We start from the raw sequence: 27,964 nt of genomic DNA, 5'->3' as shown, positions 1-27,964 counted from the left end.
ACTGATAAGGAAGAAAAAAATATTTTTAAATAAATACATTCGACCTTGAATAAATAGTTTTATTCTACTTATGTAAACAAATTACAGCAGCAACAAATACAAACTTACACTTTCATAACATGAAGGCAATTTGTTATACTTCATCTCTACGTTATATTAAAAACCCCTGGTTATTGCTTATTCCCGTTGTAAAAATACAAGAGGCACATTGTCAAGGGTAGGAAATTCAAGTTTGCAGCATTTTTTCCATTTCATTTCATCCTCTCTCTCTGCACGGGAACTTCTAAATAACGATCCAAACGTGGATTACAGCATCATCAACAAGCGGAACAGCAACCCAGCGAAACTCCACGCTGGTGCAGTTACTGCCTCCTACGCTGAAGGAGTAAGAGAATGTTATCAAAGAAGTTTTAAAGGATTTATCAAAAAAATTTGATTTTAATTTCTACCTTAGATGTCAGCACAACCCAAACCTTGATCAATGGATTTTAAAAATTCGTGTGACAAGATTATTTCATGTTTTCACTTCCAAATAATTTTACTTCATTTATATAAAAACACTTCAAAATGTAGTTAATCTTTCAATGCTTTTTTTTTTTTGAACCTTTATATTTGATAATTTCATTGTGAGAGTCTATCAAAAATAAATACAAAACTATGCAGAATATATTTTATGCGATTCAGGCACGCACAAGCATGTTTTTGGCAAAATATTAAAAGCACGTACAAAAGATAAGCCACAGAAAACGATCAGCACATAGAGTTTGCAGATTTTATTTGGAGTCCTCGCTTTGTGCATTGCCCTCTCCAGCGATCCTGTTTCTCGCCAAGTGCCTGTACACGCCCCCCGTTACTCGCTCTCTAGATGGTCCAAGATCTTGCAGCTGTTTTCTCTGCGTGGTTTCTAGTTCTTCCAGCCGCTTGCGAAGGAGGGAAAGCTCTCTTTGATGCTGTTCCTCCTTGAAATTAATAAAAAAAAAAAAAAAAGAGTTATATTACAATTTGCACACCTACGAAGGACAAAAATGAGCAATAATTTAATTTTCATAGAACCATAGAATGGTTTGGGTTGGAAGCGACCTTAAAGATCATCTAGTTCCAACCCCCCAGCCATGGGCAGGGACACCTCCCACTAGAGCAGGTTGCTCAAAGCCCCATCCAGCCTGGCCTTGAACACTTCCAGGGATGGGGCATCCACAACTTCCCTGGGCAACCTGTTCCAGTGTCTCACCACCCTCACAGGAAAGAATTTCCTCCCAATATCCAATCTGAATCTCCCCTCTTTCAGTTTAAAACCGTTACCCCTTGTCCTATCACTACACTCCCTGATAAAGAGTCCCTCCCCATCTCTCCTGTAGGCTCCCTTCAGATATTGGAAGGCCGCTATAAGGTCTCCCCAGAGCCTCCTCTTCTCCAGGCTGAACAACCCCAACTCTCTCAGCCTGCCTTCATATTTTCTTATACTTTCTCTTTCCTTTTCTTTAATTAATTATTTTAAAATAAAAATTGTGAAGTCCAAAACACCATTATTCATTAAATTTTACTCAATGTTTTGTGGGTATTCTTCAGGTTTGTCCTTGCTCATTGCAGGGGGGGGTTGCAGTAGGTGACTTTTAAAGGTCCCTTCCTATTGCAAGGAACCATTCCTCAAAGTTTCCTTCCTCTGTTCCAAGATCAAGTACTCCCTCGTTAAGACTGAAGTCTGTAATGAAGGACTGTTCCAGGACCCTCTTTCATTGTATTATTTTTGCAACTTGTAAATACGTCCCCACCTGAAGAAGGGGGAAGGAGGCTTCAGGCCCAGGAGGCAAGGCAGACATCATACTGACTGGATTGAGCGACGGTATGTTCGGATTCAGGATTAAACTCCGGAATTCATTGTGCCTACGTTGCAAGTCCTTTAGTCTCTTCTGGAGACGTGCATATTCTTCATAGGAAACATTCTGCCTAGGAAATAACAGATTTCTTATTGCTCAAAATCTTTATTACCCCCAACAAAGAAGCGCATCTCTCCCCCAGAGCTCTGCTGTTTACTATCCCTACGGAGGAACACGACATACCAGAAGAACTGGAAGGTGGAAGACCTGTCTATACTCTTCTCCCTAAACGTCTATCCAAAAGTCCCTCTACATATTCAGCTGTCTGCTGTATTACAGATTAGAATTTACATGGAATAAATTAAGCTTTTAATAGCATTCACAGTAGTGAGCCACATTAAATTAATTCTTGGAATCAAGGCTTCCATAGGTGCTCAGTGAAGAAAAAAAACAGGAGTTTGCTTTTCAAAGAAATACTAAGTACGTTTTTCTTGCAATTCTGAAGTCTTTTCCATTTCCTTCTTTCGAAAGGACTCCTGCAACTGTATCTACCAGATATTTTCCCCTCATTTCTCCCCAAAAGAGACAGCCCTACAGGTGTCTCATAAGCTCTCAGCTGCCCATCCTAAACACACTCCGTTCGAAGAATTCTAGTGCTGAAAACGCCATTAGACTGGACTCCAGTTACTAAACCAAGTGTCATGTACCTTCAAAATTCGTATTTATAAGCCAAATCTTGGGCATATATCATTTTTTGAGCTAAGAAAAAGCAAAGTTTATTACCTATTTAGCACCTGGTTTTCTTTTTCCAGCTCTTCTATCTTGGCTTCCAAAAGTTCTAGTTTCTCTTGCATCCTTCTTTGTTTATTATCAGTGAGAGTCTTCCTCTGTCAAACAGATATTTCAAACAGAGCTCAGTAACGCCTTGATAGATTAGATTCTGTAAAAATTAAATCTACACTCTACATGGTTTCAAAGTTGTGGTAGTTTTTTGGATTTTCCTTCCTTAAGAAGAAGTGCTGTGTTGTTTGAAGGTTCTGAATCCCCATGACGGGAAACAGAAGAGATGGGAGATGATCCGTAGCTGCTACTGAAAGATTCCCAGCTGTCAGCTGGTCAGTTGTTCGTTGGTCTTTAAACGACCATGTATAAATAAGTATAAATGTGACCCAAAAAAATTTATGCCTTCTTTTTTTGTCTCGTTGGGTTTTTGCTCATGTTGACCTCAACTTTACACAACCTTAAAAGCTACTGGCAGGTTTCATAACCTGTATATGTCCAATGTATAAAATTGCCAATTAATCTTGAGCTTTTATAAACAATTAATCAGCCTTTCCTTTCAAGTTATTTTATAAAAAGAAAGCTTAGGAGAAGACATAAAACTTTAATATTCCACCAACGAAAAGTAGGACATCATTTGTCTAGTATCTGAAACATCATCCTTACTAATTAAGGAGTCCACCTCTTAAATAGCAGTGTATACACACATGCACGCGCTAAAAAGCCTCACCAAATGTTTGATGGCATTGTAAGAAAGCTGTTGGCTGTAATATTCTTTTGCATATCATGTTCAATCTATTTCTATGCTAATCTTGAAGAACCTGATATATTTTACTACCATACTCAGTAGATTGCAAATAAACTCTTGATAAAAAAAGCAATTCTATCTGGCCAAAGTAAGGCTAAACTTTTCCTAAGCTGGATCATTCATAAAGGAAGAGTCAACGTGCCTTTTTCTGAGCAACAGCAGCCCGACACAGCTTGTTCTTCACTTGGCTGTATTTCTCTTCTGCCTCTGTGATGCGCTGAGTAAGCACATGCTTCTCCTCCAGCCACTCTATACGTTTGTATTCTAAAGTCCTTTGAAAAAAATCAGGTTAAAAAGATTAAGAGGTTATATATACAAAGGCGGTGCGTTGGATTAATGCCTTAAGCCTCTTAACACAGATGCATCTTTTCACAACTCCTGACTTTATATACTTGAAGGATCCGATTTAGATTTGATTGTGCTAACAATCTCACTGGGACTAACAACATTCCAACCTGCGCATTAACATCGTCCTAGGTTTGGTTCAACTGTGAGGCAAATTTAAAAACTGATTCCAATGAGCTAGTTAGTTGTTGGCTGCTTGTTGGCGTGGCCTGTTGCCAAACCATCCGCAGGAAATTTCGGAATTCAGATCAAAGGCTCACAGAGGAAAGGCTCACACTGGAAGACAAGCCTTTGCCAAACACCAGTTGTCAGAAGAGCCAACAGCTGCCTGCTCTGTTTGGTAGGCGAGAGATGTAAGAGAACGGGTTTGCTGCCCTGTGAGGTCTACTACGCCTTTGGAACCGAGAAGGACAGAGGACCAGTGTGTGCTCCCGAGCAGAACAAATACCAACACAACATGAAGCTCCCACCAGTATGGTTCCTAGACAACATTCCAGCTGAGCACGCACCACCAACAGCATATTGCATGGTTAAAACATACTAAAATTAGGCTCGGTTCTCTAGTAGTGGATAGTAAAAGGAGCCAGTTTCTCTCTGCTGCCTTGTTTGTTTGGGCTTTCTGCATTGGGGGTCTAAGTAGACAAGAACAAACTGCACATTTAACGACATCATTATAAAAAGAAAATCAAATCATGAGATCGTGTGCAGCGGTTTTTAAGAAACGCAGCCGGAGGCTGGGTATGAGTGCAGCCACGCCACTCCAGTCCTGGGCCGATACAGTTTCCCTACAGGGACTCTGAATGAATCTCCATAAATTTCTCACCAAACAGCCTTTCCCTTCCCCACAGCAGATGTAGCAGGAATCATCCGCTCTCACATCAGAACCAGGATCCTGGCCCACTTGCTACCTGTCAGAGTTCTTTTAGCAGATGCAGTGTGGTTTGTACCTTGCTGTTGGCTGTAAATAACCACTACTATCCAGGAACGAAACAGCTTTCTCAAAAAGCACTGCTTGACAGTAAAGTAACGTCAATTGAGACGATTGCCACGAGATTTTTATTTTTTTTAATGCCACTAATGCTGTTCCTGAGATGTGTAACAAGTGCCTGTTTGAGCTGATGTCTCATCTGTATCAGTCCTATAGTTTGCCTTCAGCCCTTTTTCTCCTTTCACGTTTTCATTTCCAAGCCTAAGACTGACACAGGCAGGCAGGCAGCTGCTTTGCCTACTTTTGGCTCAACTGGCATTATCTTACTTATCTGAAACTGTATATCTTGGACTTCCTTATCTTTTGGTCCTTATTTCACTTCCTCTTTAAGCCAAGTTGCATTGGTGCAACTTAACTCTTGGAGTTCAAGCTCGTAAGGATTACTGAACAGAGGAAGCAAGTCCTACCCCCCCCGAGTCAGAAAAAGAATGGAAACGTGTCCCAAGGCTCCCCGGGTAACAGAAGGACAGATCTGGACGACTTCCCACGTAGGCTGCAAATCTGCTTAATTGCTGCAGTATCAGCCCCGGTGAATCTCCCATTATCTACATACTTAAACAATGATCTCGGAGGAAAACCTGCTCCAGAGTGGTCTATGGCCCACAAATATGTAAAAGACATTGACAGTCTCACTCAAATAACAGTGACAATCTCACTTAAAATATGAATACACTTTCCTGAAGTAAATATCCAGAGGATTTAACATGCTACTGACAACTAGACATACTCTGCAGTCCCAATGCAAGAATTTCTTCACTTGTTAAACTGAAAAGCAATACTTCAACTAATGACAACAAAGCGATTGCAGTACCAATTCATAGCAAAAGAGAAGTTAAAACAAAAAAAAACACCAAACATTACATCTTGTGGAAGTTTTCTATTTAATCTGGGACACTGACTTTTTTAAAAGCCCACCGCACAATAATCCAGTACAATTTAGACATGTATTTGGTTATTAGGCTGGGAAATACTAAATAGCCATTCCAGACTGTCAAATTAATCTTTAAATTTCAGGAAAGTGTTCATCGCTATATGAAGTCTGAACAAGATTTGGTTTCCTTCAGCATTTATGAGCATATTTTGATGGTGCAAAAAAGCTTGTGCAAAAAAGGAAAGTGATTACTTTTCATTTTGATGAGAGCAACTAGAAGATATCCAATAAGCTTTTATTTGCCTAATAACAGTTAAAAGGATCTAGTGGGACCCGGGGAGGTGACGGGGGTCCCAAAACCTTATCAAAGCATAATACAATGACGAAATGCTTTTTTCACCCTTAATGCTTAAACACTCTTAAAAGACCTGTGTGTGAAACTCTAGATCCACTTAAAGTAATACGTTTGACGTTGCCTTCAGTATAAATAGGATTTGGTTTTATACAGTGTATTTCACTAGTCAATAATTAATTGTAACAGACATGAATGGAAAACCTCCTATTTTTGAAGTTACCACAAGCAAAGCTGCATAACAGGTGTAGCCATTTTTTACAATTATCCAGTATTTCCTATACATTTTTAATTTCTGACTTCATTCAGAACCTACAATGCATAGTTAAGTAACCCATACGAAAGGAGCACAAGCGATACGGAAAGGAAAAGTAAAGCCAAAAGGAAGAAAAACATTACTTCTCTGTTTCCAGTTGAGCTTTTTCTGCCTGAGTCCTTGCATGTTGACATTCTTGTTTTAATCTCTCTATTATTTCTTTCAGCTTCTGATTAGACTCCAGCAAATCATTCTCAGATTGAGAAAGTGAGGCAAGCTGGAGTTGCAGCTCGTGAATTTGCTACAAAAAAATTGAAATTTTTCCATTTGAGAAGTTATGAAATAACAATCAATCAATTTTGAGATTCGGAGATAGAGCAAAACACAGACACCAACTGGCTGCAGTAGCTTTTCATAAGCCTTTCTTATTTGTTCCTTTTTCTCCTTACTCAACAGCTTCTCCAGAAGCTTTGCAATAAATCACTACTGGACAAAGAAGGTTTTCTATTGTAGTAGAAAAAGAAAGGGAGGTAGAAGTCTTCAGTCAGCGATGTGTCCCCAAAACTTAGGAAGAAATTCTTTACTGTGACGGTGGTGAGACACTGGAACAGGCTGCCCAGGGAAGCTGTGGGTGGCCCATCCCTGGAAGTGTTCAAGGCCAGGCCGGATGGGGCTTTGGGCAACCTGGTCTAGTGGGAGGTGTCCCTGTCCAGGGCAGGGGGGTTGGAGCTCAATGATCTTTAAGGGTCCCTTCCAACTCTAACCATTCTATGATTCTATGATTAAATTAAGCCCTGAACAGAACTAGAGCACCACACAACATTAGTAGCAGAGCTGTTGAGCTACCCAGACTCTTCTCTCTCATAATGCACAATGTGTTACCGCCAGCAGTGGCTACACCAACCAGGTCACAAAACCAAGTACAGAGTCTGAAAAGCCCAACCCCTGCAGCCAGCACACAGAAAGGATGATTTCCCTTTCCATCTCCCCTCCCCACATGACCAGTCCGATACCCCAGTTTCTGATTTCTGAAGGAAAAAAAACCCACGTTGTCTTGAACTTCAAGTGCACACAGCTTGCAGACTACTTTAATGCACAGCTACGGTCTTGACTACTACATAACATGATGGGTGAGCAGGAGTTAAAAGAATTAGGTTTTATTTTCAACACTGCCATCAATTCACTCTGCAATAGAAATATACCTCTTTACACGAGTTTATTCATTTATGAAACATCTGTTAAGCACTTGAAGAACCTCAGATGAGAGACTCAGTGTAAATGCAAAGCATTACCTAGAAACAATTTATAAGTCTCCATGGAAACTGAATCTCCAGTTAAATAGTGCATAACCATATTCAATATACCAGTCTATAAACATTCAGCTTTGAAATCCTTGGTACCTACAAAACGCACGAAGCAAAAAGCTGTAATCCATTTATAAAGGTCCAGGAAAGCATGACTGTTTCTGAACACTTCCGCATTTAAGTATCTGTTGTAGGCATTTTGTCCCTCAGGAAAAAAAAAAAGGGCTTAAAAATTCAATCCAATCTTCAAACACTGGACATGGGAACTGCAGGAAAGGCTGTATTTCTCTATAAAACATTACATTGCAATAAAACCTTACCTGTTTCAGATCAGCACTTTCACGTTTCTTTTCTTCCAACTCCTCTGTCTGAATAGCTTGCTGTTGAATTTTTAATCTAAAATTGTATAAGACATACTTATTTTTTATCTAACTAAAATATAGATGTTACAAGTTAGGACAAATCAGTCTGACAATAGAATATATTGCACAATTTGAAAGGCCGATAAATATTTAACTAAGCAATGATTAAAAATATATTTTTATTGATTATTAGAATTCATATAGGAGTAAGAAATGCATTGATTTGTTTGCTTTTGGAGTATGACTTTTGCTCATTTTATCATACTGACCTTCATACAAATACAATAACCAACTCAAAGAGATGCTGTGTTAGGGTCCCAGTTTGCCAGTTGCTGAGATGGTGACATTATGGAAAGAGAAATGGTTTACTTTAACGCTGGGGCTGTGCCAGCAGCCAACATGGACCCAATTTTAACAAACATGAGTATTGCAAAATTACATCTTTAAAATGTTCATTAAAATCATGTAATTTTTAAAGGTTTGGATGAAAAATGCTATTTTTTTTTAAACAGCACATTTTAAATTCTATCCTCTTTTTAAACAATGCAAAAGATAATTTTGTTTAATTTACTATAATGAACATTTGTGTATCTACAAATAGTAAACTTTTATACTGACTACTGTAACGAAATTAGCAGGGGAAAAAAGAGAAGCTTGTGTTAAGGTTAGAAAAGCCACACTACCGCAAACGCTGAAGTTCCTTTTTGCTAGATTCTTCTGCCATCTGTAAAGCACGTAGTTTCTCTTCACACTGATCCTTTTCAGATTGTCTCCAAGCATCTTGTTCCAGTTTCATCTTCTCTAGATCAGCTAATCTGCTCTCGAGTTCTAACCTGAGAGATTATTCAACACGCACACAAGAGTCATGACAAAATGCCAGAAGCGTTTAGTTGCTAAGAATGACATTTTTAAAAGTCACTCAAAACGCTCCTTTTTTAGAAGATGAGCAGTAAATCAACAAACATACTTTTCATCCTGTAAAGCTGCAATTTTTTCAAAAACTTCCTCTTTGGCAGCTTGCACTTTACGAATTAGCTCCCGATCCTTTTCTACTAAAAGCACCTTATGACGTTCAACAGCCGCCTTAAGAATTTCCTTGTCTGACAGCAATCCTGCATTATACATCAAAAAAAATTAAAATGTCATTATTGATATCAACCTGATGAAATGCAGTATTAAAATAACTTTATAAATTGTTAAAAGGGAGCTAAAAATCCCAATTCACATGACAGAATGAACGAATGGGAAAAAAAAAAACCAACAAGAAAACCAGAAGCGACACAGCCTTTCTTAGTAAAACAGCAACATTTCAAAAGCTTTTGAACAGTAACTGTTACACTGGAATCTCTGTCTGCAAGGGTTTATAATTTTAACATACAAAAGTAATTAAACAGTTGATAATATTATAGATTTAAACTCTAAAGCAATTTCTGCTACGCAGTTGTTTCTGGATTAAAAAAAAATATTAAAAAAATTAAAAAAAAAAAACTGTTCCAGAGTAGCTATGAAAAGGTAAGCAAGAAAATGAGTTATTTTCTTTTTACGGAAAAGTTTATGTTAAACAGTAAATGGTTAGCAGTGAAACTGTAGTAACTGGCTACAACAAATCTCACTTTTTAATCCACTCATATTACCAAATGAGGCAATTCTAAAATTATGACTCTATGGGTAGGGACGAAAGATGCAAATTAAAAACTTGTGACCAAGACACCTGTGTTCACTGGCAAAGAAGCCAACATGCAATAACACTGACTCCTGGTTATTTAGCTAATTCAGTGATGCAAACTGGGTTCCACAGCAAGTTCAGGTTAGCTTAAGTCATGCCTGTATTTAGTTTCGTATTTCATAGGGTCCAACATTTGGATGATGCTGTAAAGTGCATTGGCGATACAGAAAACACCACTTTTTAGTTGCTCTTAGAGAGCTTAACATCAAGGCAAGTGAACAGAAATAACGATTCCAGGAAGACAAGGTACTATTTTGGGGTTACGGCAAATTGGTGAGGATAGTCCACTGAAAAGCTGTGCAGTGATTCAAATCATCAACACATAAATAGTACTAGAAAGCTTTGGCTTTTCACTCTGGAAAGCTATTTCAAGTTGCCTACATACTCAGCTGTAATTAAGTAGTTTAGAACATTGCCTATGTTCTTCAAAGAAGGAGCTAGAAATTGTATTTTATTTCACATGGCATCCTTACCCAATTGTTATCAATTTCACAGGACACAGAATCAGAAAACAAAACAACCACTGAAGTACATTAAGGTTTCAAGCAGAGCTAAAAGACAGTAGAATTTGGCAAGAATAGAAAAAATAACCACATGCAGTACATGATTTGAAACAGATTATGCTCAAATTATGTCACAAATTCACTAATTTGGGGTTCTAATTGACAAGCGGCTGAATATGAGCCGGCAGTGTGCCCAGGTGGCCAAGAAAGCCAACGGCATCCTGGCTTGTATTAGAAATAGCATGGCCAGCAGAACTAGGGAGGTGATCGTGCCCCTGTACTCAGCACTGGTGAGGCCACACCTCGAGTATTGTGTCCAGTTTTGGGCACCTCAATACAAGAGAGATATCGAGGTGCTGGAGCGAGTGCAGAGGAGGGCAACGAAGCTGGTGAAGGGCCTGGAAGACAAATCATATGAAGAGCGGTTGAAGGAGCTGGGACTGTTTAGTATGAGGAAGAGAAGGCTGAGGGGAGACCTCATCACTCTCTACAACTACTTGAAAGGACACTGTAGAGAGGTTGGTGCTGGTCTCTTCGCACAGGTAACTAATGACAGAACAAGAGGGAATGGCTTCAAGCTCCAGCAGGGTAGGTTTAGACTGAACATTAGGAAAGAATTTTTCACAGAAAGAGTGGTCGGGCATTGGAATAGGCTGCCCAGGGAGGTGGTTGAGTCACCATCCCTGGATGTGTTTAAGAGACGTTTAGATGTGGTGTTGGGGGATATGATATAGGGAAGAACTTTGTAGTGTAGATGGTTGGACTCGATGATCCCAGGGGTCTCTTCCAACCTGGATGATTCTATGATTCTAATTTACATAAATGCAAAATTGTTATGCAACTGTTCTTCTTAACCTAGTAGACCAAGTGAAACGACACAGTTTTTCAAATATAAAATTAATTGTCAGATCTATCACATAGACCAGAATTAGAAGGTGAAGGCTGCTGGGGAACGTTTGGAGGAAAAATAATTGTAATATTCCAACTAGAAGTTACAAAAGAAATCATGAGAAATTAATTGCACATTTTACCATCCATTTCACTTTGAATCTTGTTTCTCTCTCTTTCTACCTCACTCTTTGTTCGTGCTGCCTCCAGTTTGACATTTGTTACTTCCAATTTATGAGAATGTTTAAGTTCTTCTACCTATGAATTAGGGAAAAAAAAAACCAAATCAACTAAAATAAAAATATATATATTTGCAACTTTACTGTAAGATTTTTCAGATGATATTTTGCTAACAAGAAAATCTGTGAAAGAATCATGGATTATGCTTATTTTAAACATACCTTAGTGATTTGTTTTTCATCTACTGCCTTCCTGAAGCCAATTCAGAATATCCACTCTTGTAGATAATTCTAATAGTGAGTATATAGGTACCATAACACTAAAGCTATTGACACAAAGGGCTAGAAAGACGATCAAGGGACTGGAGCACCTCTCTCATGAGGAAGGGGTGAGAGACCTGGGTCTGTGTAGCCTGAAGAAGACTGAGAGGGGATCTCATCAATGCTTATTGATATCTAAAGGGCAGGTGTCAAGAGGATGGAACCAAACTCTTTTCAGTGGTGCCTGGTGAGGACAAGGGGCAACAGACACAAGCTGTTCCATCGCAACATGAGGAAAAACTTCTTTAAGGGTGGCAGAGGACTGGAACAGGCTGTCCAGAGAGGTTGTGGAGTCTCTTTCTCTGGAGATATTCAAAACCCACCTGGATGTGTTCCTGTGCAACCTTCTCTAGGTGAACCTGCTTTTGCAGGGGGGTTGGACTACATGATCTCTGAAGGTCCCTTCCAACCCCTACCATTCTGTGATTCTGTGACATGACCTGATTCCCCAAATCATAATCAGTGGTATTACAGGTTTTTATCAATTCCTCAGATCACACACTGAAGATTATTGAATGAGTTGTCAGTCATCTTGAAATGCAAGTTTTATATTAAAAAAATTGAAGTGTTCAAACACAACATATCTTCCAGAAACCAGGCTGTCTGATTATTGACATGTATTTCATCTTTAACCAGCCAGTTATTACAAGCTACACGTAGAAAAGTTACTCTTTTAAGAAGCCTTGGTGATATTTGTACGGACGTGCAGGATTGCCTGTGAAAACTTGTTTTTTGAATAAATACTACACATTCTACAAAGCAGCCTCCGAATATTGGGGTATTAAAGACTCCTCATTGGAAATATCTTGCTGTGACACTGATCTAAATTGCCTAAGACCCTGATACCTCACGAACTCAAGCATTAGCATGTCAATGTACACATACTGTACACACACTTCTGAATAAAGATCCCTCAAAGTTAAGCTAAAATAAATTTAATCTCCCTAAATAAAACAAAACAGTGATATGCAAAACCAGATTATCAATTGCTACCCCAAGTAATTTCAATTTGGCAACTACTTATAGTTCCCCTGACCTCCTGGAGGTCACACTACTTTCTCAAAATTCAGGTCTTCATAGTCTTAAGTGCATTTTAAATCCAGTACTTCTCTACAACTGTGACATACGCATCAAATGGCCTCGTAAAAGCAGGAGCTTTAAGAACATCAAATCAAAGACAATTACTGCTTGCATGGAAACTTTCTATAGTTTAGGCATTTGTACGCAGTAATTACACGGTCAATGAGAATTAAATATCTAGGGGAAAGCACTTATAATGAAAATCCGTTCACAATGACAAACGTAATTACAACCTGCTAGCATATACAAGTGGCAAAAGGTTAAGAATGACATAGTAGCTTATTAAGTAACTACATGGTGGATTTGGTTGCTTAAATACTAAGTTGAGAATATTTCAGGGCAACCTGCAAAGATTTAAGGTGGCTTTTTTAAGGCACAAAGTCCGGAAGACAAATGTGTGCACCTGTGCTCAGGAATAAGTTTGAGTGGGTGCAGAAGGGGGTGGAGGTACCCACGCAAAGCACATGTCAGTGTTATTTTGGAAAGTAAGTTCAGAAATGCAGGATAGCTTTAAGTCAACAGAGAGCTTAAAATAATCCTGCATTTCATCTAGATATACAAAACCAAAGTTACGGGCTTTGCAGTTAGTTCAGAACTAACTAAAGCCTCTGCAGAAAGGTAAGAAAACACGGGGGATTAAATTTGCTACCAGAAACTGACAGATGTGATAAAAATTTATTACCCAGTATTCTCTCCAGAAAGGAGGGAATAAGAGACAGCAGAAAGCTAATATTTACCCAAGTAACTATTTCACTAGTTCTAGTATCCTGATTCAAATTTACATAAAGCAATGTAAGTATTCTGCAACATTTGAAGGTAAAAAGGTTTACTAGTGCTTCGGTTTTTCTTGTTTATTCAAATATTCACACATGAAACTGCATAAAGGATCTGTCTTTTTTTAGTTGTGTAGCTGAGGAGTCACTGAGACCAGATAAAGCTCTGAATCTGGCATCCACACTAAGCTAATTATGCTTAAATTCTAAACAGTGATGTCAAGTTTCTTAAGCACTTTCAGGTTTTCCCTAATCTTGAAGCCTTCTGATCTTTTTTTTTCTTAAGTATTTTTCTAGAAATTCCTCTAAGAACCCAAAAAAAAAAAACAATCACCAAAAAATCCTGAACTTCTTAAGATCTGGTGCCAACCCAGCAACTAAGATACTCAAACATGTAGCAAGACAATGATCTAGTTAAAACGACACAATGGAGTGCTGTTCAGAAATGTTTCTGTACAAGCTGTGCTGGCATTAGCCCAAGAAGAACGCTATGCTAATGTGACTATCCTGCTTCCAACATAACCTAAATCTCTGCAGGTGATTCCAATGCAGCTTGCTTCACACGGCCGATTCAGAGGATAGTTTTTAAGATCTCCAGAAACGATAGCTCTATTTACAAAAAAAAAAAAAAAAAAAAAAAAGGAAAAAACTCAATTTAAAGCTCTGTTGTACTTTACACACTTTATGAAAAAGTAATGCTTGTTTTCATCAAATAAGGCTGGCTATTTTCATGAGTACTAAGAACGTGAACATAAAGACACCCCTTTGAGCCCTGTTCTGTTTAGAAAAAAGTTCTAGAAAATAAAATAAAAAGGGCATAACCTCAATCTTTAGAGATACTTTTAGGGATGACATTTTTCCTGTAAAGTCACATATTCTATATCTTCCAACTGAAATCGGGAAAAAAAATTCCAAACCTATTTAAATCACAGCAGAAGACGTTACTTTATTCTTAGTGTAAAATTTAAACTTAAACATAACAGGGTATGGAAAATGTATTTCAGATACCATAAAAGTACTTACTTGAGCAGCTAAGGAATTGACTTCTCGTTCAGATTTGTGAAGTTTGCTAGTTAAGAGGATGTTTTGCTCATGACTCATCTGCAGTTCTTTTTCAATTCGATCAATCTGTAGTTCAGCAGACTTCTTTTCTGCCTTGAATAAAGGAGGCATTGGTAAGATTTTTGGAGCAGGGCTGTCTCTTGCTACTCACTTGAAAGGTTTAATTGATCTGGGCTTTCAGATATTACTGACCCTTTATGTTATATAGTAATATAATACATAAATATCTTTGCTCAACAATATGTCCCAATACAACAAGTGTCTTGAATTCTACTCAAAAGTCACAACTGTTTCTACTAACTCTGCCTGCACAGAATCACACACATTTTCAATCCTACTTCAGAAGAAGCAGAGGTAATCTGACTTGGCTAAGAGGCAGCAGGTATTACTACCAGAAAATCACTGGGCTGTAACACCACCACCAGTAAGTGGTGCTCAAAAAGATGTCATATGTTGGCCAATGCAGTTATACTAACTGAAGAATTAAGAGGAAATAAAATGCAATTACCATATTACAGACTCAAGACCCCAAGCTTTATTAAGTACCAAAAAGGTAATCTAACCTATGATTTCACCTTCCTCTTTCTGAACTGACTTATTTCCAGCATGACTTTTTTTTTTAGTTTTCTAAATTCAGAATATTACAGCACTTTTCTTTTTAAGTCGTGATCAGAGCATTTTGTAAGAAAGGTATACAGCACTGATAACAGTAAAAAGGAAAATGAACCATCTATCTGTATGCTGCAACTGTGTGAGAAATCTACATGGAAAGACTCACTACCTACAGAGATAGCAAGAGCTGACAGGAGGACTGAAGACCACAGATGAGGAATACAGTGGAATCCTGGGAAACATACAACAGGCCAGAAATGCCAGAGGTTCTTTAAGGGAGAGCAACAGCCAAGAACTAAACAATTGCAGTAATGTGTTGGAGAAAGGAGAGACACGGGTAGGCAAGCAAGATGACACATGAGGAAGGGATTAAAGAAATAGGGGAGCATCACATGACATTTTTGAAAAGAATAGAAAATTTACTGTACCAAATTACTAACATATTGTCTTGAGTTTCTAACTCCAGCCAAGTGACAAGTGCTGACACGAGCATCTTACTGCCTGCAGAAATGGATATCACTCACATGTTTAGAAAGGAGATCATTCAACAGAATCTCTCAGTTGAGCTCTCCACCTTTCCAAAGTTGAATTGGCAGTACATGACTCCCAATTCCCAAAGTACTTACAATTTAAATCTGAAATGTACAAATTCAAATTATGGAGTCAATGGAAAAATTATCAGTGACTTCAGCGACAGTTCTATCAGGCCAAGTGTTATTCTCACTACACTCTACAATGAGGCAAAATTTAATTAAAAAAAAAAAAAAAGGAAAGAAAAAAAAAAAGATTCTTACCTCTAGAGACCTTGCCAGAGCCTGCATCTCAGCTAACTGTCGTACTTGTACTCTTTGAACATTTTCTGCTTGCACACCACAGTTGTCTCTTTCTGCTCTTAGCTCTGCTACTTCTGCTTCTAAGCCTTTTAATTTCTGATACAGTTGTGCCTTTTCTCTAGAGAGTGCCTCCACACGTTTACTGTCCCTCGTGGGATCCACACTAAGCAGCTGATTATGGAGTTCTTCTTTATCTTTATCCAGCCTTGCAATCTGATAGTTGTTAATCAGAAAAATAAAAGCTTTTACGTTGGTTAGGTGTCAGGCATCAACAAATACAGCAGTTGACAATTCAGGGAAGAGCAGCAGTGCACATTTAAAAAATTAAGAAATTACATTCACGTTTCTTTTCTTTCTTAAAGTAGGAAAATTAACAGAGCCATTTTTCAATGTCTTTTTTGCTTCAGTTTGCACTGACAAGGCTTCTCCTCAGGCCTCAGATGTCCCTGAGCCTCCTAGCAGCCTGTGGTAGTAAAGCAGTAGCCAGAATAGAGGAAGAAAATGTTAGGGATCATTTAATCCACTGGACACACACAAGTCCTTGGAATGGACCCAAGCATTTTGAAGGACCTGATCGGTATCATCACAAGGCTATTCTCTATCATCTTTGAATGTCATGCGGATCAGAAAAGGTTCCTGATGACTGGAAAGAGGCAGACAGCACACCCATCACCCAAGAAGAGCAAAAAAGTCAAGAAGGATCCAGATAACTACAGGACAGTCAGCTTTACATCAGGTTCTGTGAAGCAAACCCTTTTAAAAGCCATTTCTAAACACATGAAAGACAAGGTGATGGAAAGCAGGGTTTATCAAAGGCAAATCATGCCTCCTACTTCTCTGCTTTCTAGAAAGAGGTGACTGGCACTGCAGACAAGGAGAGGGCAGTGAATCTTGTATACCTTGATTTTAACAAGGCCTTTGATACAGTCTCCCATAATCTTCTGTCTCACCAAATTGGTGCAATATGGGCTAGAAAAGTGGATGATAAAGTGGGTGGAAAACTGGCTGGGCTGACAGGCTCAAAGAGTGATGATTGGTGGTGCAAAGCCCAGCTGACTGCCTGTAACTAGAGGGGGTCTTTCTGAGATCAGTACAGGGTCCAATATTGGTTTATGTCCTCGTTAGTGACCTGGGTAATGGGATGGAGCACGCTTTCAGCAAGCTTACGGGTGACACCAAATTGGGGTAAAATGGTCAACGTGCTGGAAAGCAGAACTGCAATTCAGAGGGATCTGGACAGGCTGAAGGAATGGGCCGACAGTAAGGCCTTCAACAAGAGCAAGTACAAACCATGCATCTGGAATGGAGTAACCCAACACAACAGTACAGGCTGGGGGCAACTGTCTAGGAAGCAGCTCCATGGAAAAGGATCTTGGGGTCCTAGTGGACAACAAGTTGAACATTAACCAGCAGAGTACCCTTGCAGCAAAGATGACAAACTGCATCCTGACAGGTTAACAGAAGGACAGCTAGCAGATCCAGGGAAGTGATCCCTTCCAGTACTTTTAAGACTGCATCTGGAGTTTGTGTCCAGTACATGAAGAAGAATGGCAAACTGGAGCAAGTCCAGTGGACAGCCACCAAGATGGTCAGGGCATTGGAGAACATGACATGTAAAGACACGCTGAGAGAACTGTGCCTCTTCAGCTTGGAAAAGGAGATGCATGGTGATGGGAAGAGAGGCAATGGACACAACTTGGAACATGTGAAATTCCAATCACGTATTAGGAAAAAAATTTACCATAAACACGGTTAAAAAGTGGAATAGTTTGTCCAGAAAGGTTGTGGAATCTCCATCCTCGCAGATGTTCAAGACTCAACTGGACATGGCCCTGAGCAACCTGATCTCATTACACTTAAATATTTTAAGCAGGATGTTGGACCACAAGGAGGTCTCTTCCAATTTATATTATGATTCCACAACAGAACTCAAATCTGCTAGTAACTCAAGACAGACAACATGACTGGGCCCTGTCAGACAGAAAATAAAGCAAAAAGACATGCTACAAGGTAGTACGATAGGTGTAAACTAATCTTGAGACTGTAATTAAGAAACATATTAGAAATATATAGATTCTAGTGTTTCAAAATTAGTTATGTGGACTGAATGCAGTATTGGCAGCAAAAGAGTGAGGAAGTAAGGGATGTAAGAGATTGCTTGATAGCTGGAGATTAGTCCAAATTCTGATCTGAAGCAGTGCTTTTCAGAAGTTGCATCAATGATCTCTATGGAACAAAGCCAATTTCTGCAGTAAAAGCCTTCCAAATCCCTTTTATGAGGAGATTCAAGCATTTATTGCATGACATGCCCAAGCCATCATTTAAGAATTAGGATGTTTTTGTAGCCTCCTTGTGATAAATGGCATGGAAGGTTAAGAGGCTCTAAGAGAAAGAAAGTAGATCACATTGTGCCCTGGGCTCAAGGTAGTTTCATTCTCTATAAGTGTGCTAATTAGCTGCAGGATGAGCACAAACTTAACAAGCCCACAAGAGAGGCAGGCTGTAAAGCAGCATGTGGGTTTAGCTCCGGAAAGGACAACTGTTCTGTTTTTAAGACATTGCATTTCCAAATTTGGATTGATTTTGAAAGCGATGATTGCTTTGATTTGTGTCTCATGTTTGGACTAATACATTCAAATCTGGCATCTTAGGATATATGCTCCCAGACAAATACTTAAATGAATATGCAAATGACATATGCAACACTCATTTACACTCTGCATATATTTAAAACATAAATGAGCTGGCAGTTTATTTAGCAACACTTTTGAAAGTCCAATTCTGAAACAGAAATAATCATGAATGGTTTATTCAAGAGTCAATACAACTGAAATAAAGTTACCAAAGTTTTCAGTACCATTTTGACCACCACTGTCATGATCCAACTTAGCTGCAAAATGCACCCTTGTTAATAATATCTTCTGCTGCCTTCTTGGATTAGTTGCCATATAAGTAACTTAAAATCAAAACTTACATCGGTTGCTCAGATAATTTATTAATTTCAGTTAGCGTAATGTCTCAAATTTCATCACAAATGCAATTTTAAAAAAGCATTAAGCAAAGCTACTGGCTGTCATTTATCAGAAGGCAAGTCTATTTTTACTTATAATAGCACAAATGATATTGCGACACATCACTGAACAAACCTACAGAGACAGCTTTAGGCTAAGTCATAAAAGTGTTTTCAGAATTAACAGAACAGAAACAAACACTACGTTATGAAATGGTGTCAAACTGACAACCCATCAAGCACCAACGTTTTCACAGTGTTTGAGCAGCTTTGTCATCAGATACATTTTAAGCTATTGTAACATTCGATGTACCTCAGCCTCATATTTGATTTTCTTCTCCTCTAAAACACGTGCATGTTCTTCCTTTTGATGTTCAAATTCTGATTTCAGAAAAGTGTGTTCATACCGAAGTTTGTTATATTCTGTTCTGTATTTTTCCACTTCCTAAGTTAGGCCAAAAAAACCCAAAAACATCAATCAGACAAGTTTTCAGATTTATTACCTTCAAATGTCCATGCAACATTCCTATCATTTCACAAGTTATATTTGGTGAACTGAAACCCTCCTTCTCCCTCTTCTAGGGTTTTGACTTTCACTGCCTGGGGCAACAGTACCAGATAAAGAATGTCATACTTTGCTCCCCCTTCAGTTTTAACTTCCTAAGGTTTTAGGGACAACTATAAATTGGTGATCACTACTCTAAAGGAAATAGAATTTTAATACTTACTACTTACATTTTCTAGTTTCCGATAACGTTCTGTCATAGGAGATTCCAATTCCTGCTGTATTTGTGCTTTTAACAGTTCTAATTTTTGAGGAGTTAGCACCTTAAGACAGAAAGGTGTTATAAATAACAAGTCATATTCATTTATTTACACTGTGATAGGACAAATAACCAGGAGTAAAGTATTTCAAATATGATTTTAGTAATCCTGCTTAATTTTCTGTTTTTTTAAAGAATTTTCAATAGTAGTTACAGAAGGAAAAAAAAAAAACATATTAGTGAACTAAAAACTAAAAGTATTCTGGGAAGGTAACAGAAGCATTTAAAATGTCAGTATTTACTGGTAGAAGCAATACAAATGTCAAGCTGAATTGCCAAGAGATTTATCTCCTCTGTGGGGGAGGGGAGGGAGAAAAAGTGGTCTCACATAAAAGATTAAGCTTTTCCAAGTGCTAACTCTTTAACAGTCAGTGAACCAACCTCAAAGAATCAAAATGAGCAACACCAAACCAATTCTCCGTAAAACAAATTAGATACATGTTCTCCAGCAGATACACGGATAGCGGTTTTAAACAAAACCAAGATCAGCCCTAAGCTCAATGCTGTGTGGTATTTTGTTAAGTTTTCTTGGTTATGGTTAATACAACAAACTATCGACCAAGAAAAAACATTAAAAAAAATTTCATCCACAATCTGTGACATATTCTACTTTATTCTACTTTTCTTTCATTTTTCTGTACCCTGAAGTCCCTGAAAACTAATTCTAGTTATAGTACCAAGGTACATCTCCTCCATTCAGAGTCTGGGATCCTTTGTTAGATGCTATATTTGTTTCCTAAGAACTATGTCCTGCATTAGTTTAAGGAAACAAGCAGTTACAGAAAGTGTCATCCAAGTTACCTTAAATGTTGGGGTTTTTTGTTTGGTTGGATTCTTTTAAGTCAGGGAAAGCTGTTATTACAAAGACAAACAAGTACCTATTTTTCCAGTCAGTTATCCCAACAGGTTTAGGCATCTGAGTTATCTTCCAGAGCATCAGATTCCCCCCGTAAGAGGAGAGCACACACAGACAGAGGTTGAGGGTCTTACTATTCACACAGCACATAAAATAGGATTTGAAAGAATCAGTTAAACAAGAAAACAATAATTTCATCCCAGAGTCACTCTAGAGAAGAAACTTTACTCAATTTGGGTGAATTTCAAGATGTCTGAAATATATTCAGCCTTGGTATATACATCTTACATAAACAGAAATATATGCATGGCCCTATTACAGGATTAAAATTAATGTTAAGTCCTGCCAGTAAATTACCTCACCTGCATCTTCATTTTTTCCAGCTCTTGTGTTTTAGCCAGCAACTCCTCTCGATATTCAGCAAGAAGAAACTGAAATTTGTCGTGTAAAGTCTGCTTTTCAACTAACAACCGCTTCAGTTCATCTTGTGATTTTGTATATTCCTCTTGTAATCTGCAAGATAAAATATATATTTATTTTATATTTACACTCTAAAATTAGATCTTTAAGCTCAAAACACTCATGTGCAGAAGCAAACATACAAATATCAAGTTAAAACTAAGCTATTAATACCCTCTTCCTGTAATATACTGAAAAGTTATCCCATATTTACAAGCATAAAAAGTATTTCAGAAACCTAATCTGCAATGTCTTTAGACATTTTGAATTGTTTATTTTCTAATATGAACAACACTCAAATTGTCCTTACATACAGAAATAGCTAACACAGACACACAAATACACATACACACAAATCCTTTTTACCTAACATTTAGCTTCAGCTTTCAACAGCTCAAATGAAGAAACCTGTTTAAATTAGTGTACCTTAGATGTTCTGCCTTTATAGTTTGATAATTTGCTTTATGGTGTTCACATCGCATTTTTTCATCTATCAGAAGTTTTTGTAGTTCCTGTGAATTAGCCGTATCACCATTTCCAACCACGGGAGGAAGAAGAGTGCCCAAAGCATCCATTTTATGATGACTGTTGACGATAAGTACGGAGAGGATAAAATAAAATTTAACTTATAACTAATATACAACACCATCCACTTTTTCTGCTGACATCCCAGAAGATCACGTCACCTGAACAAATACAAGAACATGCAATTAGCAATCAAATACATTCACAGTCCAAAGACGTCACATGCTGCTTTTGCTTTCAGTACAGAAGAATCCTGGCTCTGCTGTAACTCAGGTTAGAAACATCTACGGAAAGGGCAGCTCTTCTCTGCTCATTCTGCCTGCCCCGAAAAGTAATAGCCCTTCCAGGGGCACAGAATAAACTTAAACATGGAGATTATTTGAGTCAATACAAAACAAGCACGAGCACCTCTATCTGACAGATCACATGAAATGTTATTTTTACTTATGCTGCACACTAAAAATCAAACTATGATGCTGGTAATGCCTTAATTATGCCTTGTTAACCAGGGTTCAAGCAGAGGCCACAGACAACAGACACATACAGCTTTCACTACTACTTATCACAGTCACAGTCTGTCACGCTATCCTAACAAGTTGTACTACTCAATACACCATCATTTCAGCTGGAAGAAGAGCAGATAATTCTCACTGTTGAATTCCTATCAAGCCATCTCTGGAGAAGAGTCAACGTTTCATGGACAATCTGGAAGATCTGGAGCTCCCAACATAAGGAGGACATGGACCTGTTGGAGCGAGTCCAGAGGAGGGCCACGAAGAGGATCAGAGGGTTGGAGCACCTCTCCTATGAATACAGGCTGAGAGAGCTGGGATTTTTCAGCCTTGAGAAGAGAAGGCTCTGGGGAGACCTTATAGCAGCCTTCCAATACCTAAAGGGAGCCAACAAGAAAGATGGGGATGGACTCTTTATAAGGGAGTGTAGCAATAGAACAAGGGGTAATGGTTTCAAACTGAAAGAGGGTAGATTTAGATTAGATATTAGGAAGAAATTCTTTACTCTGAGGGTGGTGAGGCACTGGAACAGGTTGCCCAGGGAAGTTGTGGCTGCCCCATCCCTGGAAGTGGCCTTGAAGCCAGGTTGGACGGGGCTTTGAGCAACCTTTGAGCTCCTAGTGGAAGGTGTCCCTGCCCATGGCAGAGTGGTCTAGATGATCTTTAAGGTCCCTTCCAGCCCTAACCATTCTATGATTCTAAGATATCTGCTTAAAGTTCAACCCTGAAATATCATTGATACATGTTACTTCCTCATTTTCAAAGTTTATCTGGTGGTTTCTCGTGACCTTTCCAGAAAGAGTTTTGCTAAATGTGACAATATCAGATTGGTGTGAGAAAGCTGCAAATTGACAGATGCTGAGAAATGAGAAAGTATTCTAATATGTCTCATTAGTTCTTTTCGATATTAGAAGCAAGTTGTATTAATCTGACCATTACTGACACTTCCAGGGGATCTGGGGGAGGAAGGACTGTAACTGAAATTTAGGGAAGTTACAAGGCTTTGAAACCAACTACTCTGCCATTTTAGCTTTTGGCATAACTGGACTGGTGCCTAAGAGATCAATGTTTGCAGTGAACTAAATATACCTGTACAAAGTAAAACTCAAACAGGAAAAATGTTAAATCTCCACCATTACTGCAAATACCTCACCTTCTTTACACATACAGATGAATATGTAAGAGTTTCTACCATTCCACTCTTTAAATTTTTCATGGACCTATCTTAAAAACTTACAATTTGATTTTATAAACCCCTGAACTATAAGCAAGTTGAAAATCTATTTTTCATATAGGAAAATAAACATTGAATGTCAGTGCCTATTCCACTAAAAGACATGTAAAGAAAGCCTTACATTTCCATTCTTTCCCATTTTTCCTTCTGTCACTAAGATGGGGAAAAGTCAGAGGAAGATCTACCACAGTTACAACATTAGTATAGGCAAAGTGACAGTAGCAACTTCGTATTCTGCTTTACCCAAATTTGCTGAGAGGATAAGGGGGGAGAAATCAGAATAAAGAGCGTTCTCCTCAATGACTGCCCTATATGCACAAGCAATTTCAAACAGTAACAGCACAAGTTCTGAAGAACCTTCTAATCAATACAGTATCTATTTTTCATTCTTGAGTTTTGTTGGTTGTTGAGAAACAAAGAAGAGCAGCAATTTCCAAACTCAATATAAATACATTTCCAATTGTTAAACCAACAGCTGTATGAGAAGAACTGGTCAGTGATCCTAAGGACAATAAACCATGTGAGAGGACAGAAAGTTCTGGTACACAGAGAAAACCCAAGGCAGCACATCCTTCATAATTTTTAAACATACCAACAGGGTTGTCATGATCACTGTAAAAAAAAAAAAAAAGCCAAAAACCAAACCAAAAAACACCAAACACAAAGAAACCAACAAGCAGGCTATAGTACTTTTCTCTGTCTCAGATCTTTGCTTTCATAAACTCCAGATACCAAATGTAACTATCAAACTGTAAGCCAAAGCTCAGGATTACGAACACAGGATTTAAAGGGGGGTCCAAGTCCTGCCATTTGCTTGCGTAAGAAGTACTTCTGAAGTGGCATAACAGATACAAAATCAAAGACACCAAAAACCCACAGCATTTTCTGAGAGCATATCAACCAAAAGAAAAAGATAAATGGAATTACAACCTTTCGTACTCTCAGTTCCAAGCTGCTGCAAGTGGGAAATACATTCTCTCCTCACAGCTTTCACTACTATCAAAAAGTGCACAAATTGTAAAGCAAGACACACAACTGGTCATGTATTCATCTGCAAGAAAATTTCATGAAAAGGAAAAAAGGAAAGAGCAGAGGGGAAAAAAATTGTAGCTTATAAACCGATCGTTTCAGACTTCAAGAATCTAAGCAGTACGTATTTAAGGAAGCAAAACTATTTTGGCTTGCAGGGACATCTAGTGGCAAGTTTCATGATTTGCATTCCTGGTGATAACTTTTAACAAACTACAATAACACAGAGATTTCATTACTTCATGAGAGCTCTTTCCTTGAAATCATTAATATCAACTTGTAATATTTAACCTACTCACAATCTTACAAATAAAAAACTTCCCCTCCCCCCAGTCATAAAATAATTCCCGGCAGTGAGCTATACCCATAATTTTAGAGAAATACATTAAAAGAACACTAGTTAAAATGTCTTTCTCTCTTGTAGATCTGTTCAAGTCGAGAGCCATAAAACATACTTTAAAGAAATGAAACCCACATCATATCTAATTCTCCACCTATATATTTGCCAAATTTTATCATGTTACAGAACTGCAAACTTGCCTCAGCTGCCCCGAATTCATACTAGTAAATCTTAACATAATATTGTGCAGGCACACGTATAAAGGGTTAGCGCAGAGTCCTGAAACCTAGGAAATGCAGACTCAGTAGCTTAAATAGCAATATTTATTGTAGAATATCATACATTTCCAAGAATCACCTTTGTTTTGCCTTTCTTCTCCAGTTACTTACTTTCATACAGAAACATTGCTTAAAGACCTACTTCACATCTCTCCTTCATATCTACACAACATGAAAGTATTTTTCTTCTTCTAGAAGATTTTTCAGCTATGCTATTTAAACTTTTTGTTTGCTACAAGCATTTAAAATGGTGAGAATACGTGTATTTAGAGAAAAATACGAAGATATCAATACATTTTTTTAATGTATTTATATTACAATTTTTATTTTCATTCTATGTTGTTTACAATAACAAAGCTTCCTTCTAGCTTACCTGGCATAACCAAATTACGTGATTTCAGCATGTGCTGGTAATTCACCTGGGTGACACATATAACTCACTCCTGGCTCTGCTTTCCATACCAGAGCCACACTTAACACACATAAATTTATCACATTTGAACAGTTTTAAACAGTTAAATGATAAAACGAATGTAATTTTGCAACTATTGATGAAAGAATTAATAGTATTTAGCCTTGTGCCATGATTTGTCCAAGTACTAAAATTCTCAGTAAAATCTGTTGAAAACCAAACAGCTGTTTCATAAAATGTATGGTTTAATCCATTTGCCTGACTGTCAGAATTCTAGACCTCTTTATATGCTTTCTTTTTTTTTTTTTTTCCTAATTGAATCAGCCAAGGTCTTGTGAAACAATACAACTATTTGCCTGAAAGTATAAGCGAGACACTCAAAGGAAGCACAGCCTCATGAAAGTGACTCTTCAAACACTACCCCTTCTCATCCCTACTTAAGAGTCTACAGTAAGACTACATAATGAACTAATGAAAAAGTGCAATCCAATACAGGAGCTCACTGTCACCAGGAATGGGAGGTTCCACTCCTCCTTTCTTCATCCCCATTCCTAGATTTGTCATTCATCAGACCCTTCCATGAACCGATTTAACTCAAAAAGCCAACACACTTAAACAAGCAGAAAACACTCAATAGTTTTCCTATGAGGTCAGTGAGTCACGCTAACTCATGGAAAAATCCAACAAGCTACATCATCAGTGAAAGGACGCAGCTGGTACTGGGTAGGAGAAAGGAACAAAGAGCCAAATAAATAGGCAGGAGGAGGGGCAACGCTTTCTCCTTTCAAGAGCAAAGAGTTGTCACATCATGAGCTCAGATGTTCACAAACTCACAGCCTTGGACTAGATACCTAGCTTTTAGACAAAGTCAAGAGAAACAAATCCTACCTTCAATGACTATGCAACACACTCAAGAGAGATCAGACTTCCCGTGAACATCAGGTGAATAAAAACCAAAATTATATATAATTTGAGAAATATGCTAGCATATCTCTTATTTCTTCAACAGTCTGTATTCTACTAATCCACCATCAGCAACTTGCAATAGCCAAAGCAATCACCTTAAATATATATATACACACACACATACTGCGAGAAAAAAAAAAAAAAAATCAGAGAAACATGAAAACCTTTATTATAGGAAGTTCCATAATCTAGATACTGCTCAGATATCACTGCAGAGAATCCAGTGAAAATAAACACTTAATACCTTTGTGTGCCTAAGTGTAGAAATTTTGGAGAACATCTGTATGACTTCTACATTATAGAATCAAGCTCATTCAAACTACCATCACTTCTTCCACAACACTGTTCAAAGTACAAATTCCAACAACAATTAAGCACACATTACTTCAGTGTCCAACCCTACACATGGCTCACAGTATCACCCTTACAATTTCTGTCTTACACAAGAGATATGGTTAATTTTAGGAGGCGAAAAGCAACAAACAAGGTTTTATCTTAACTCAGGATTAAAATAATTGCTTTAGCGACATACACTACTAAGTCAAACTGACAGCAGTTACTGATCAAACTGAAATTTTGCTTGGGAGCTACGGTTGGCAAATCTAGCTGTACTCGAGAACAGCTAACCTACATATGTCAAGTATGTTTTCCACTGGTTTTTTTCATAGCAATAGACCTTCAAACACACATGAGAAACTTTTGCTTACTAGAACCTCATTCATTTTTACTTGGGCATACAGATGACTGCTTGTCACAAATAGTTCTACAGTCCACAACCAAAACTCTTCTGAAAAATCACATCCTTTCATATTGACTTAAAAATAGAGATGTTCAGACAGGGCATGGGTCTCATGCTAGTCTATGTATCCTACACCTCCTGTAGGCAAAAATATGATTCTATGCACCTTACAGTATGTGGACTAAGAGCATGCAAGGCAAAGTGAGCTGTGTAAGTCACCATGACATTTTTACTTGTGGATATAGGAACTTGGTCAGAGGAACAACACTAATAGGGGTGTCACACACCCAGAAGTGCAGAAAATAATCATTATCCTCAAATTGCACATGCCTGAAGTTCACTGGTGAGAAAAAAAAAAAAAAAAAAACATGCAAACGCAAACATTTGAAAACCTGGCAGTGAGCGGGCTCTTCCTATCCCTTTACTTTGCCGCCCCGGGCTTCTGCTCGGTGATTCCCAAACCACCCCAGCCCACGACCAGCCACAACAGAGGCCGCAGCCGGCTGCTACCACCAGACGGGACACAAGACAAAGACAATCGCGCTCCGGGACGGGCTGACGACCCCTCTCCCCGGCTTTGCAGCGCTCTACTCGGTAACTAAAGGCCTAGTGTAGGAGGAGCAAAGGCCGACGGGCCCCCAGGCCGCAGGCCGCGAGATGAAGCCCCAGGCAGGAAGGCCCGCAGTCCGCCCGACCCGCCCTGCCTCTCCTCAGCCGTGCCCTGTCCCTCACACCCCACCTCGCTCAGCCAGCAGCGGCCGCCACCGCTTCGGGGAATTTAAAAATGGCGCCTCACCTCCCGCCGACGCCTCCGCCCGCCGGGCTGCCGCGGCGGCGCCCAGCATGCTGGGAGCGCCGGGGCAGGCCGCGGCCAACCGGGGCGGGGAGGCGAGGCGGCGTTGCCAGGGCAACGGGCTTTG

The 27,964-nt window shown here is 38.7% G+C and overlaps 1 protein-coding gene across 2 annotated transcripts; it reads right to left on the bottom strand.

The window, feature by feature from the left end:
• Positions 1–40: 40 nt before the first annotated feature.
• On the bottom strand, positions 41–27,964 carry CEP83 (centrosomal protein 83). Of its 2 annotated transcripts, none has more exons than XM_074162521.1 (16): positions 27,841–27,964; positions 21,436–21,594; positions 20,913–21,063; positions 19,606–19,698; positions 19,184–19,315; positions 15,822–16,073; positions 14,377–14,508; positions 11,144–11,258; positions 8,851–8,995; positions 8,567–8,716; positions 7,842–7,917; positions 6,361–6,518; positions 3,548–3,677; positions 2,601–2,704; positions 1,773–1,947; positions 41–959 (listed from the first exon to the last, which is right to left on the bottom strand). In XM_074162521.1, the coding sequence occupies exons 2-16, from the start codon at positions 21,582–21,584 to the stop codon at positions 774–776; spliced, it is 2,148 nt and encodes a 715-aa protein (XP_074018622.1). In that variant the 5' UTR covers positions 21,585–21,594; positions 27,841–27,964; the 3' UTR covers positions 41–773. The 2 variants fall into 2 exon arrangements, with proteins under 2 accessions (XP_074018622.1, XP_074018614.1); XM_074162513.1 differs by having other exon boundaries at positions 21,436–21,695; positions 27,841–27,930.

This window comes from Numenius arquata, chromosome 2, assembly GCF_964106895.1.
Source record: "Numenius arquata chromosome 2, bNumArq3.hap1.1, whole genome shotgun sequence".
Classification (NCBI taxonomy): Eukaryota; Metazoa; Chordata; class Aves; order Charadriiformes; family Scolopacidae; genus Numenius; species Numenius arquata.
The sequence above is the reverse complement of the archived record's forward strand: the minus strand, read 5'-3'. Positions and strand labels throughout refer to the sequence as shown.

Excerpts from the sequence above, each read along its gene's own strand:
- CEP83 (XM_074162521.1), bottom strand. The coding sequence starts at position 21,584 with ATGGATGCTTTGGGCACTCTTCTTCCTCCCGTGGTTGGAAATGGTGAT. Across the intron at positions 21,064-21,435 it reads ATAAAGGCAGAACATCTAAG|ATTACAAGAGGAATATACAA; the intron begins GTACACTAATTT and ends TTTATCTTGCAG. Across the intron at positions 960-1,772 it reads CCTCCTTCCCCCTTCTTCAG|GAGGAACAGCATCAAAGAGA; the intron begins GTGGGGACGTAT and ends ATTAATTTCAAG.